This window comes from Leptinotarsa decemlineata, unplaced genomic scaffold (genome assembly GCF_025532065.1).
Source record: "Leptinotarsa decemlineata unplaced genomic scaffold, Ldec_3_MD MMD2_tig00000591_RagTag_RagTag, whole genome shotgun sequence".
In the NCBI taxonomy this organism is placed as follows: Eukaryota; Metazoa; Arthropoda; class Insecta; order Coleoptera; family Chrysomelidae; genus Leptinotarsa; species Leptinotarsa decemlineata.
Window position 1 is genome coordinate 2,386,980 of NW_027412552.1, and position 14,615 is coordinate 2,401,594.

Below are 14,615 nucleotides of genomic sequence, written 5' to 3' on the forward strand. Positions count from 1 at the left end.
ATCCGAATTTATGCGTAGATATGTGACAATGAATAAAATATGGCTTAATAATTTCACACCGGAATCAAAACCATCGTCAATTGAGTGGACTGCACGTGGTGAACCGACTCCAAAGCGCGCAAAGACGCAATAGTCGGCTGACAAGGTTATGGTATTAGTATTTTCAAATGCGATTGGTATAATATTCATCGACTATCTTGAAAAGGAAAAACCATCAACAGCGACTATCAAATAGCGTTATCGGAGCGTTTGAAAGACGAAAAGAACGTGCTGGTTCATTAAGACAATGTACCATGTCACAAAACAATGAAAACGATGGCAAAATTGCATGATTCGGACTTCGAATTGCTTCCACATCCACCGTTTTCTCCAGATCTCGCACCTGGTGACTTATTTCTGTTCTCAGATGAAGTAATCGTCGAAACCAAGACCTATTTTGAAGATAATGACAAATCTTAGTATAAAAATGATATCTAAAAATTATATGACCGCCATAATCGTTGTGTCGCCCTTGAAAATGAAATTAAATTTTATCAAAAACTTTTTTTTCAAATTTAAACTTATGAACTTTCCAGCTCAACTGTTATATGTTCGTCAATACATTCACAAGATATTTTTTTGTTGAAAATTCTGAAAATTATCAATTACATTGTGAAAGATATGTTATTCACTGATATCTAAGTCTATAATATAGTTCTGTTCTCTGTTTATTAAATCCTTATCAATCCACTCTATAGCAATAATTTTCGTTCGTCATTGTTTATGGTACGAATTCTAAGAATTATCAACTATCTTGATGATTACATATGAACAGAATTTTTTGCCTCGTTATATATTTTTATTTCACGATAAAGTTCATCTAAATGAAAAAAATTGCATTCTATATAACATTTTTGGAGTCTAATTATCTGAAAATTTGTTTGATTTATATCAAAAGGGTTGAACTTTGAAGTTATAGAACGCTGTACTTTTCAAAAAATTGAGTGTAGAGTGTAGAGAAATATGTTTCTTTTTAAATTTTATTTTCCGTCAACCAACTGTCTTCCCCCCTACGAACGACAACACTTGTGGGAGCTAAGGGCTAACGAGGTCTTACCTTTTAACGTGTGATTTCTAGTTATTGCAGCTCAGAGGAAATCATAATTCATGTATTGAAGGGGTGACACTGTTTTGAAGTATTATATAATCAGTTGTTTAATTTAGTACTAAAAAGGCAAATAAATAACTACAACCTAACGGAATGATTTTTCTGATGATCAATATTTGGTTTTTCTTCAGTCGAAACCAAACTCATTCCTGATCCATGGATACTTCTGAGGGCAATCGGAGCAGGTTCTGAGATATCTGTTCTGTTGAAATACTCTGCTGTGGAGCTGGCAGATATTGGGCGAGTTGCAAGCTATTTCCGCCTTCTCGAAATGTTTTTTACAATTCCACGGCTCGAAAGTATGCAACTGGTTCAGACTTGTCGGCCGTTTCATCCACTCGATGGCTTGGTTATTGGTCACAAACCATACGTCTGGGTGTCTCAGGGTTTCCGTCAAGAATTTCTATAAAAAAGAACGTTGAAGGAGTTTACAAAACGATTTGTTTTGGAAATATTTCATATGTATTTTTGATTGTTAGGAAAAGAATAATTTTGGTTATTTCCTTCGAATTGAAGGTTATGCCACCAAAATAGAGAATATCGGTGTCATTATTCTTGAATCATATACTTGACTCTCAGACTTAGCGATGCATTATTTTCACAATTCTCACAATTTCACTGTCACTGTCCTGGTGGAATAGAACCAATGGAATCAAAAGGTTTGTTCTGGTTTTCAGATTGTACTGTTTCGAATCGTCTATAATCAGTGAATCAATTGTGGACTGAAAAGGTTAACGCGACAAAATGTTCAGTATACAGTTGGGTGACTGTTTGTTGATTGTTAGGAACAGTCCGAGCAGAGAACCAGAACAAGCATAAATATTCAAATATGATTGTGAGTACATATTGAAACTTTGCATATAGAAATTCAAAGATTTGATCTTATATTATATGTATGACAGTGACTAGACCGTAACTCTACTGAGACTCTACAGATACAAGAGACGGAAATGAAATACGAATTGCTACACTTCGCTGTTTCAAATAACCCCACGGAAATATGACCACAATTTTTCAATTCAAACTCCTTGAATACCAACAATTCATATATGACAAACAAATGTTCTTGTTGGAATTTATCGTTATCAAGGTAATAACATTGACTTCATTTGCGAATCCATATTTTGTTCTTTTATTGATGCATTCACTAGACCTAAAAATGTTATAAAATAAAATAAAATACATTTATTTGCCCAAGAGATTGACAATAATCAGTATAGGAGTCGTCCTTTATTACAATAGAAATGTAAACCTAAAAGTATTCACTAAGTGAATACAGATCTTTATCTAACAGGAAGTCCGTCAAATTTTTTAAAAAAATATTCGTATTATTACAGTCACTAACGTGTATTGGAAGAGCATTAAATAATCTCAAACCTAAACAGCTTGGCGCACAAGACGTTAATTTAGTTATTGCAAATGGTATGACTTAGTTTTTAGTTTGTCTTGTATTAAAAGAGTGATATTCACTAACACGGATGAATTTATTTCTGTTTTTAAAAACATACAGGCATATTTCATAAACATACAACGACACATCATTTAAAATTTTATATTTTTTAAAATATTCGCGGCAAGATGTCCTTTTTGGGAGAATAATAATACATCTCAGTACTTGAATTGAAGGGGTTATATTTTTAGGAGTGATTAATTTTTTGGGAAAGAAAGTTTTTGGCTTTCTACTACTCCATCTGATACAAAAAAAAGGGATGAGAGAATCTTCCAAAGAAAGGAAGGAAGTAATCAATTTGAAAATAAGTAACGCTATACATGAATGTGTAGATCATGCAAAGAAGTAACTTTCAGATACAAACTGAAAGAAAGTCCTCCTGAAACAGCTACTTTCATATAAACATTGAATTACACGAAAGAAAATAGTTCTTTCGAAACAAATACTTCTATATGAACACTGAATTATACAGAAGATACTTTTCTCTACTCAGTTTGTATTTCAAACATTTGTTGTGGAATAAGAATCAGATATCATTCAAAGTTGAACTCATGTGAATGATATCCATACACTAATACCATATCGCAGCCTTGAGCCGACAGATGAAAGTCAATTTTTTCAAACTCAAACTTTTATTTATAGTAATACCAATCGAGCAATTAACAATGGTTAGTTGAATCCAGCATGATTACTTTATCATGCTAGTTACTCTCATTGTTTTGCCAAATAACACAGTTTTCGTTAAAAAATGGAAATTTATCGATAACATTTTGAGGTATTTTGGCATCACTTTCTTCAAATTATAAATTCATTATAAACATACTTTTTCTGCCACTAATTAAATCTGAAGTATATTGAGGATTCACCTTAGCATACAAGCAACAAAAATATGTAGTCAATCATACCTGGAATGCTGCAAGATATTCAGGATTCTTGAACCAAGAGGAGTGAAAGTGAAGTCCGAAGGGAGCCCTGTTGCTGAGATAGTGTCTTTTGAAGTTGTGAGTGAGCATTTCGTAGACTTCGATGGCTGATAAATTGGAAGGACACGCATCCACCATGGAACAAGTGTAACCCTTCACTTCCATCGGGTTCAGAGGCAGCTCCCACACCTCGGGATACGACCTGGTCGGGCACAGTTGACCCATATCTGGACAAGAATAGTACGAACTGTTACAGTCATTCTTCACTTGAGTTTATCATGTCTCATACCTGTACATTCGTGTGGTATTTTGTGATCCATCGTATAGGGCCACAGCGGTGGATTTGAGAACGGTGCCACGATCGAGCTGTCATAAACGAATCCAAACTCTTTCATCATCAGGAACTGCCTGTTCCAGCCTATCCTTAGAAAAGGCACTCTCATTCCTCTGATGTCTTCCATTCGAACTTTGGAGAACTTGTGGATAATATTGGCCTGGCCCACCATTTCATCGAACCAATCCTCTATTGTTGCGTTGTGGGACCACCACTCTTCCGGACCACGGTGTCTGAAAAACACATTTTTTTCAGAACTGGGCACACGAAGGGAACACGTTTAATATCTCGGAGATTGTTGTTGAAGTGTCAGTTTGTCATGATAAGGAGGGCCGCCATGGGAAGATCGGAAAGCACGAGGTATACAAAGTCGGTCGAATCAGGAAAAAGTTGCATATTCATAGTGTTTCATGATAATGATTGCTGATTATGAATGCAATAAATATAGTTTTAAAAAACTAAAAAATACGCTTTTAAAGAACATCGAACTAAAAAGTTAAAAATATTTTTTTTAAATAAGCGCTTGATATACAAAAAATATGGCACAAAGCGCCCTCACTTTTTTCACAATAATATTAGTATTTTTCGTTCATTATTGTTTTAAGCTTATTTAAAAAAAATATTTTTAACATTTTAGTTCGATGTTCTTTAAAAGCGTGATTTTTAGTTTTTTTAAACTATTTATTTTTTACTTTTTATTTTCTTTTGCTATAAAAGCGTGTTTTTTAATTTTTATAAACTATATTTATTTTTCACTTTTCAGTCCGATTTATTGTCAAAAATAATTATTTTTTTAAAGTTCTAGTCACTGGTATTATGAATCTTCAACACACGGCGCACGAATGTAAAATTCCTCTCAAACAACATAATAAAGTTTGAGGTCTTAAATTCTATAGTAGTACTGAGATGCAGTAAGTCTTCAACAGAGGGCGGATGGTTGTAAAATTTGTTTCGAAGTAAAGAGAAAATTTGCAGTAATAATTTAAAAAAACAATTCAGTCTTGATGTTTTGATTTCAAGTTTCATTCAAAATATTAATGGACTTTCAAGTGATTAATTTTATTTTTCAAATTAATCTTTTGATTTGATATGTATGTCAAGCACCTTAATTCAAATTTTTCGAATTTATTAAATATTTAGGTAACTGAATTTTTTAGGTGTACAATTTACGATAACGTTTTCTTTTTTGAAATCCATATTCTGATATTTTTTAAAATGTATCTTCCGTTTCGTTCAAAACTTTTTTCTGTACTGAATCACGGGTAATTGAAAATATTTAAATATCTAAATATTTCATCTGTAGTACAAAGTTTTGCTAACACTTATAATTCTTAGAATATGTTTTTTATTTTGATTTTCTTTTGAACAACCTATCAAGAAAGTTACGTACAGCGCCATCTGCCCGCGAATAGATCAAGTAATTGATAGTTACGTAGAGCGCCATCTGCCCGCGAATAGATCAAGTAATAATTGATAGTTACGTCACAGTATACTATATACAGTAATCCCACTTCGGGTGATTTTTGGTTGGAATTTTCTACACGCAGACCCAGGAGTTGCAGTCTCAGGTCTGCGCAAACGACGAGTTCAAGACAGGCACGCAACCAAATCGTTTAAACACTGCTCAACATAACAAATATTCATATAAACTGCTCAAAAAAATACAGTCGATGAAAACCATGTTGGGCACCTAAGACAATTGTACAAATGATAATTTTGCATTTGTGTAATATTCAAGTAACCCAGATCATTTCGACAACGATGAACTATGTTTCAAGTAGATTTTAAAAATTCATGGGATCGGATGTGACAAAATATATTTTAATTTCAACAAGAGAAAAGACAAGATGAAGAACGAGTTTTGTTATTCATGAACCATGGTACTGTGCAAGAGCTCTCTAGGAGGAATACCGAGTCCCTGTGTGTATACAACCGTGATAGCATGGTCTGCATTGATAAGGAACACTTCAAAACGGTCCGCAGTTGGGTCCTTGTTCGAATCAGGCGAAGTCCCACTATTTGCAAAGTTGTTTCTTCAAAGTGAGAAGCTTTGCACTTATGTCTGAGGAGACTTGGATTCCGAAACGTTAACAGTCGTAAGGTATTTTTGATAGTCAAATTTACATTATATAAGAAGTTGCTGACTAATAGGACATGTTTCATTTAGAATAACTGTTTTTAATCTACGCAGCAACTTTTCGGGGTTGATTAGACATCTAGACTTGTATAGATTCAAATATCAACATTTGTCAATATATGTCGAGTTATTAGCTAAAGAAGTAGTTGTTTTCTGTCGGAAAACATATATAATGGTAGAGTCAAAATGCATTTGGACTTGTCAGTGATTTTATTATCAATTTTTACTTGGATAAAAGCTGGAAGCAGCAAAACAACCTATTATCTTACAGTGTAAATAATTCATAACTTCCGACTCCGAAAACTCTCACATACATTTATAGTTAGTACATACATACAAAACAATTATTTTTGTATGATTGAACACTACATACTTAATTACTTTTTTACTTCTTCAAGTCCTGAATAGTAACTACATAATTCAGAAAGAATAGGCTCTACAGATTCCTTAATCTTGAGTGATGAATTCGATTAGGAATATTTTTAATAATTGGTCCTTAATATAATCGAATCGGCCAACTCGTCCGCCATCTTGAATTCTCCAATCAATAAATGCATATGCTATATTTGGCCCCAAAAATCACTACAAAGAAATTTCGCATGGATTCGTACCATGGTTCATGAATAACAAAACACGTTCTTTATCTTGTCTTTTTTCTTGTTGAAATGAAAATATATTTTGTCACATTCGAATATGAACATCTGCCGATTCCATGAATTTTTAAAATCTACTTGAAACTTAGTTCATCATTGCCCAAATGATCTGGGTTACTTCAATATTACACAAATGCAAAATTATCATTTGTACAATTTTCTCAGGTGCCCAACATGGTTTTCATAGACTGTTTTTTTTTGAGCAGTTTATATGAATAGTTGTTATGTTGAGCAGTGTATACACGCTTTGGTTGAGATTGTAGTAGGGAGAAATGTCATTAGTGTCAAATACGTCATCATTATAAAAAATGAAACTCCTGGACACTGACATCAAAGGGACCGACGCTGAGTGAAACTACTGTATACAGAAATACTGTGGTTACGTAGAGCGCCATCTGCCCGCGAATAGATCAAGAAATCAAGGAGATTATGTACAGTGCCATATGCCCGCGAATGTATCAATAAATATCAAGAAGGTTACATACAGCGCCAGCTGCCCGCGAATAGATCAAGCAATAATGCCGATGATTCTGTCAATATACAGATCCCGAGCTTGAAAGTTACAAACAAACATACATACAAACAAACATACATACATACAGGCGAAGCTAATATAAAGCGTGTAATAAAAAGGAAAAGAGTGCCCAAACAAAATTTTGTGATTTCATTATGAGTTGCCACAGTTTCTATAGGCTGGTTTATAATACTTCACTGGGTACATCCTATTTTTGTACCGCATACGGGTGGCATACAAAATATTTTATGATCATTCGGATGATAGACTAGGGGCGAGTGACAGATTTCCATGATCAAGTCCCTCCCAATCAAAAATTCGTGATATGCATTAGTGATTTATATTATGAATACTCGCAACCGTCAGCTGCGACTCCGTGGGTGGGGCGGGAAATGGAAGCGTCCCAAGTATGAAGAAGAAAAAAGTTTTTCCATTAATTTCCCCCCGTTTTGAAATTTGTCGGATTATAGTTCACCCAATATCTTGAAGGAGAAATAAATTCAGTTGCACATGAACATGAAACCGTTTGAACATGAAAAACAAATTATATTTTCAATGTTTTCCTCTCAACTTCACCTTGCTGTATCTCAGTGGGAAGTTCATCAACTGGTTCCTCAAAAGGGTTGACGCGGCAACATCTGTCACCTACTGAATCTTATCAGCTGACGACTTTTTCCTTGACTTACAGCTAGCTGATTTTTTTCATTATTTTCTAGAGCATTTTAACAATCCTCTTATAAATTTCACGTTTCTCAAGAAATTCGGCGGTGTGCTTGATTTGAATGTTTTGAAAACGAATATGAAGTTTAATTATGGAGGAAATATTGGTTCGTTCGGAATGGGAACAACTCGAGCACTCCATTGATTATGACTACCGCATGTAGTAGACGAAACGTCATGCATAAAAACCTGCAGACCACGGCCAAAAAATCGGAAAATAGCTTCCACACAGTTATCTCCGGCCGTGAAAGTTTATATTCTTCAATTATGCTGTCTACCTATCCATCTGAACTATTCAAAATTTTCTTACGTAATTGAATGAACAGCTATCTCATGGCCGTCATTCCAGAGTTGCTGCGTGTACTGGTAATTATTGTACTGGTGACTCACGAAGAAGGTCGCTCTAACGGGACACTTGTTGGGGTTCTTGCGGAAATTCGGAAAGAGCTCCTTGGCGTAGAGGTCCCAGTTATCATCGTTCACTGCGTCGTCGAACGTAAGAAGAACCATTTGCGGGATCATTGACGGAGACAGATTTCCTGGCACTTGGGTTCCTGTAAAATAAGGAATAACTCTTCATAAACATCATCGAGCTCTGCTTTCGCTTCCTTACCGTTTTCCGAGCAGTAGCAAGTGGGGAGCAGACAGGTTGTTGCGTCGCAGGGCGAAGCCCCATTAGGGTCATGTTTGAGGTCACAAAGCCCTTCATCGCTTCCATCCGGACAGTCGAGGGATCCATCGCAGAAGTACTCTTGTGGTAGACAAGTACCATCGGCGCATCCCAAGTGGTACTGGTCTGAACATTTTGCTTTGTCGAGCATTGGCTTAGGAATTGTGGTTTCTACAAAAAGTATCTATTAGTCGTCCGAAGTAATGTGTACGCGCTGTTGAATATTTATACTTAGCACATGACCTGATAGCTCAGTTTATTGAAATACATTTCAGTTTAATTCTCGATTATAATTGAGTTAATTTTACCTGCTGTAACGTCACAGTTGTCTACATTGACTTTGAAATCGCATATTTGCCTGTCCACGTCGAAGAGCAAGTCAACGGAACATCGAAAATCGAAAACTTCTCCCTCTAAACAAAGAAAGTATCTAGAACATTCATCCATGGTCCACATTTTATGCGCTGGTCGTTCCGGATCTCTGTAGAAACGACCGTTTTCGAGACATTTTACTTTATTCGTTTGTAAACCTGAAAAGCATCAATTCGTTGTCATTTTTCGTTTTCGAATCATCGGTATGCAGCCTTATTGTTCACCCTGTACAGCTCTTACTGTCCATTTTACTATGTTCGTTGAGGAGAAAGTCATGATAAATTTTCTTCACGCCGCATACTAAACGACATATTTCATTCGGTATTTATTGAAGATTAATATGTGGCTGATTTTAATTCCAAATAAGTGAAAACGACTGATCTTACATGGTTTTAAAAATGAGAAAGTGAAGAAAGCTTTGATTTTTTGAACTGATTGGTTTCTGTAGTATGTAGAAATATTTTGAATTTTCATTAGTTTGAGAAATGAAATATTTAACAAAATAATAGCAGATTGTTAAAGAAAGTAAATTGAAAATTTATTCTAGGAAATGTTTTCGCTTCAACTCAAGGAGTTAGATTCGGGGAAAAAAATGATTTATTTGACAAGCCAAAAAATGTATACATTAGCCTACTAACTTGTGATTGATATAATAGTTTCATAAAAACATCAGGTTTTTTCAGGTGATTTTTATCATTTTTAATCGAGTTGAAATCGAAATACTGTTAAAGAGTTTGTGGTATTCCGAAAATGAAAAATTTTTTTACCACTTGTATTTGTAACTAACTTTACTGCAGTTTCGTCCTACAAGGACATTTTCAAAAGGATACAATAAACTAAAATAATTAATAATGTGCATTCTTATATACCTATACTACTACAGTTGGTAATAATGACTGTATTACCTGGATTTTGTTTATCTGTGACAATGTGGGTACGCCAATCTGAAAACCGGCGAGTAGACCACGTCAATTTGGTCATTCAATAGGTTACATTCGCAATGCTTATGTTTATGAATTTTTAAGGATTCCAAATGATTATGTTTCCAACCCTTGCCTGCATATCTTTTTGAGACATTTCGGCCACATTGTCCAACATAAACACTATCACACTTCGGACACTTAAGCTTACAAACTCCAGTAGTCTCAATCTTGTCCACTTTATCTTTGGCATGATAAATTCGACAAGTGTCTCTGTGTTCCTTTACCAAAATATGTTAAAGTTACAAATTTTTCAATTTCTGATTTTTTGATCAATATACCCTCAGATCAAACAATTAGAAATCAAGAAATTTGTAACTTCAACATATTTTGGTAAAAGAACAGGATATTTCAGAAAAAACAATGTGGTAATAGCATTCGGCCACATGTCAGGTTACCTAATTAATTTCCTCTTTAATGCCAAAGATAATGTAGACAAGATGGAGAAATTTGGAGTTTATGAGCTAAGTGTTCGGATTTGGAATCCTTGGAAATTCATAAACATAAGAATTGCGGATGTAACCACATTGTCACAGGTAAACAAGATTCATAAACTCTGTTAAGGGCCTACCGTGTAACAACGGCTACATCCATCAATTCATGTATTAGGAAAAGTTCATTGTCGATTTTAACAAAATGTTCCCTCGCTCATAATGTATGCGTACGGGCATTAGAGAATTTCTGCTATTAGTTTCGAAGAAAGAGGGTTCACTTTATATTAAAATAGTTGACTCTTGAAAAATGTTGAATATTAGCACATAAAACAAATTAAAGACTCACCTGCAATTTCATGTGCATACAAATACACCCACAAAAGTTTTGCAAAACTCCGCGCACGCATTTCTCTTTTGTTTATGGCAGATATCGACCAAAAGTATAATACCGAAGATCGAGTTTTTTCTTTTCCAAATGTCGCCGCCGGTAGAAAACTTTCTCGACATTATGGTAATAATTAAAGTGACGAGAGAACACAACAAACGGACTGCTGGCAGTGCTGGTACACGTACGTTGAAGGTTGATGCCGATTCTAATGATTCTTGAAATGTCTTCGTTTCGATCCGAACGGTTTGAAAGAGAGAATTGCACGTGCAAATCTGACAAAGCGAGTTATTCGTGTAGTCAAAAATACGGAGGCACTACTGTGTTTAAAAAACACTTCGGAGTACCAAAAAGTATTTTTTTTTGTAGAGGAAGTTTGTTTTTCGAGCTTTGGGAATGTCCTCCTTACAAAATTTGAAACATAAAATGAAGTGGAGAATTTCTAGAATGATCGACGGGACAAACTTCCAGTACAAGTCGATAACGGGCTGCAAACTACTTCAGTCGAACACTATCCTTATTTGCCAGTAACAAGTCTTGCAATAGAAAATTAATGGCAACATCAAAATCCACAAACACTAACACCATTAAAAACTTTGGTAATCTATTTTGTGGTTCTCTGAAACGTTTAATCGAATCTCAAATATCATACTTGACATTTGAAACTTTATTCGAAACAAAAGATACGCTGAGAGAAATATTTCTGTAATGGAAAACTAATAAAGTAAATGTATGGTTTTTTATTTATCTTATTTTCGGGGCAAAGGTTTTATTGACATGGCTGCAGTGTTATCGAAAACAAAGTCGTCTTCGAAATTTGAATGTATTTATCGGCCAAGACAATATTTTGAGACTAAGTGGACGATTGGATGAAGGACAACACCTACATATCAATACGAGACATTATCATAAACTGAATCATCATCACGGAAAATAACAAATCATAAACCATTTAAGGAAAAGATTTTGGATAATCAACGTGAGATGAGCAATAAAAGCTTGTATATCATCCTGCATTATATGTAAAAAGAAAAACGCCAGGGTTGAAACTCAGCAGATGGGACTAATTCCAGACTTTAGGATAGTACAACAATGCCGACCATTCTTGATTACAGGTATGGATTATTTTGGCCCCATGACAGTCACAATTGATAGAAGGAAGGAAAAAAGATACGTTATCTTCACCTGTATGTCAACGAGGGCAATTCATCTAGAACTGGCTTCTTCCCTTACTACGGATTCTGCCATCATGTCAATTCATAGATTTATTTGTAGAAGAGGTAATCCATCAGAAATACACTCTGATAATGAATCAAACCTCTGCGGAGCGGAAAAAGAAATGAAACTAGCCATCAAAGAACTAGATTTAAACCGAATACAACAGTTTTGCTGCACTCGTCATATCAAATGGTTCAAGAATCCACCAGCAGCAAGTCATGTGGGAGGAATATGGGAAAGAATGATTAAATCTGTTGAAAGTGCCTAACCCAACAGAGCCCAAAAGAAAAGATTTTACATACTCTTATAGTTGAAATTGGGTGTGCAGTGAACATCCATCCCTTAACTTATATGTCTTCTGATCATCAAGATGCGGAAGCTTTGACTCCCAACCACTTCCTTATTGAAAAGTCCAATGAAGTGAATCCACTGGGTATTTCTGCTGATACCAATTCACATCTTAGAAAACAATGGCGAGTGGCACAAAGATATGCGGTCGTTTTCTGGAAACGGTGGATACGGGAATATGTACCCTCGCTAATAAAGAGAAGCAAGTGGCAGTTCAATAGCAGTGATGTGGCAGAAGGAGACATCGTCATTATTTTGGGTGATAGTTTTCCCAGAAACAAATGGCCAAAAGAAAAGTTACGCGAATTTTTCCTGGTCCCGATGGCAGAGTACAGGTAGTTGAAGTGACTACAGCAACAGGAGTTTATCGTCGTCCCATCACAAAAATCATTTTGTTGAAGCTAAAGGAGTAATTTGCGAGCCCCGGAGGATGTTGTGAATAAATTTAACATCTACTATTGAAGCTGAAATTGTTTATTGTTTTATATGGTTACCAATGTTATTGTCAGTTTTATTTATTGAATAAAAAGCAAAAAGTCAAATAAAATCTTACTTTGCCGAGAATAAGAAGTTTACCCAAACACTAGAAAAGACGGTAGTCGATTGGCGAGAGGTCTGGGGACTATGGTGAGTGAGGCAGAACTTTGATGCTCAGTTCGTTCAATTTTCGGTCGGTAATTTGTGAAACATGCGGAGTAGGATCGGACCTCTCGTCGATTTTCTCAAAATAGTACTCTGCTATAATGGTTTGTTCCGTCTGCAGAAAATTATAGTGAATCACATCAGCCACTCACCACCATACAGTAATCACAGTCTTTTTTCGGTGGGTTTTCCTTTCGGAAATACCTGCGAAGCGCATCGGTGTCCAACTACTATCCTAAACGTCTCCTGCTATCGTAGAGGATCCACTTTTCATCACCTGGGACGATCCGATCCAATAAAGAATCGTTTTTTTTTGCGCAAAAGCAACAAACCTCGGAACGTGGCAATTTCTATCGATCGTTCAATTCGTGGGGCACCCACTTTTTAAGTTTTTTGACCTTTCCAATAAGTTTAGAACTATCAAAAACTACTGGGAGCTGACGCCCAGTTCTTCCGTCATCAAAAGCTCCGTTTGTGATGGGTCAGTCTCCACCGCGGAGTCCTCAAATCCTCATCCTGGGTGACCGTAGGTAGACCACATCGGGGCTCATCCTCGAGATTGAAATCTCAGGAACTAAATTTCGCAAACCAATCATTGCCAAATCTCTGGTTTATTTTTTCGGGTTGTTTCGGTTGCGCTTTTGTTCAGTTTGAATTCTTAGAGAAAAATTTTCCCAGAATCGCTTAACGATATCATATAGTAAGTAATAAGGTGAAAAGAGAAAAAAAAAATTGAAATTTGGAAAAAAATGTATAGCATCAATATATACATTACTGAATTCTCTATCGATCAGTATATACCATGACACAGTAGAATTAATATTTATTGAGATACGGATCTAGAAAAATACATGGCATTAAAACAGACAAAACTTTTGAAAAAACCTTATATAATCCAATTGAAAAAAATTCAAATGGTATCAATATAATAGGTGAATCTAGTGCAATTGTTAAAGAATATGAATACACACATCGGAAAAGTCTAGGAAAATTTTTATAACATACTAAATATCATAAAAATAAATGCATGAGGTCGTTTAATTTCGATTGAATTGGTACACTCGACCACCCTGTAGATTTCTATGGGTTGAACAAAGCCTGCAAAAACGGTAACTAATCTTTTATCAAGTTTTTTACAAACTGTAGGTTTTCGGCTAAAATGAATAATCTGAAAGTGTCGAGTTTGTACATTCTATGCAGTTCTTGCTCAACAATTAAACTGGAAATATTGTGCTTTAACATGGAACGCCATCACTTACCATTGGCTGAGATGAATAGAGCTGTAGGGCTTCTTCAAGGTGGCGTGGGACAAAATGATGTAGCTCTTCGTTTGGGGGTCTCCCAAAGTGTTATCAGTCGATTGTGGCGGCGTTTCCGTGAAACTGGCAGTCCAGCCGAACAACATCCAGGGCGAGGACGCGCTACAACTGCAGTTCAAGACCGATTTTTGGTCTTAACCGCAAGAAGACAACCGACAATCACAGCACCTGAGTTGGTTAACGTGTTGCAGCAGACGCACCAGGTAACCATTGGTCGTGATACTGTCAGAAATCGACTGCATGAAGCAGATCTCCACAACAGAAGGCCACTTAGATGTCCACCTTTGTCGAGAGGCAATCGCGGTAGAAGATTAGAGTGGTGTCAAGAACATCAAAACTGGGATGCAAATGATTGGGCCACATTTTTGT

The 14,615-nt window shown here is 35.7% G+C and overlaps 1 protein-coding gene across 1 annotated transcript; it reads right to left on the bottom strand.

The window, feature by feature from the left end:
• Positions 1 to 1,165: 1,165 nt before the first annotated feature.
• Positions 1,166 to 11,411, bottom strand: ChLD3 (Chitin and LDLR binding deacetylase 3). The gene is made up of 7 exons (XM_074174565.1): positions 10,681 to 11,411; positions 8,857 to 9,078; positions 8,492 to 8,719; positions 8,189 to 8,432; positions 3,810 to 4,087; positions 3,503 to 3,747; positions 1,166 to 1,550 (listed from the first exon to the last, which is right to left on the bottom strand). Exons 1-7 carry the CDS (start codon positions 10,739 to 10,741, stop codon positions 1,275 to 1,277), a joined length of 1,554 nt encoding a protein of 517 aa, XP_074030666.1. The 5' UTR covers positions 10,742 to 11,411; the 3' UTR covers positions 1,166 to 1,274.
• Between the last annotated feature and the right edge of the window lie 3,204 nt (positions 11,412 to 14,615).

Coding starts and splice junctions, on each gene's coding strand:
- ChLD3 (XM_074174565.1), bottom strand. CDS start 10,741: ATGCGTGCGCGGAGTTTTGCAAAACTTTTGTGGGTGTATTTGTATGCA. Junction 8,433..8,491: donor TTGCTACTGCTCGGAAAACG/GTAAGGAAGCGA, acceptor CTTATTTTACAG/GAACCCAAGTGCCAGGAAAT. Junction 4,088..8,188: donor ATAGCTGTTCATTCAATTAC/GTAAGAAAATTT, acceptor TGTGTTTTTCAG/ACACCGTGGTCCGGAAGAGT.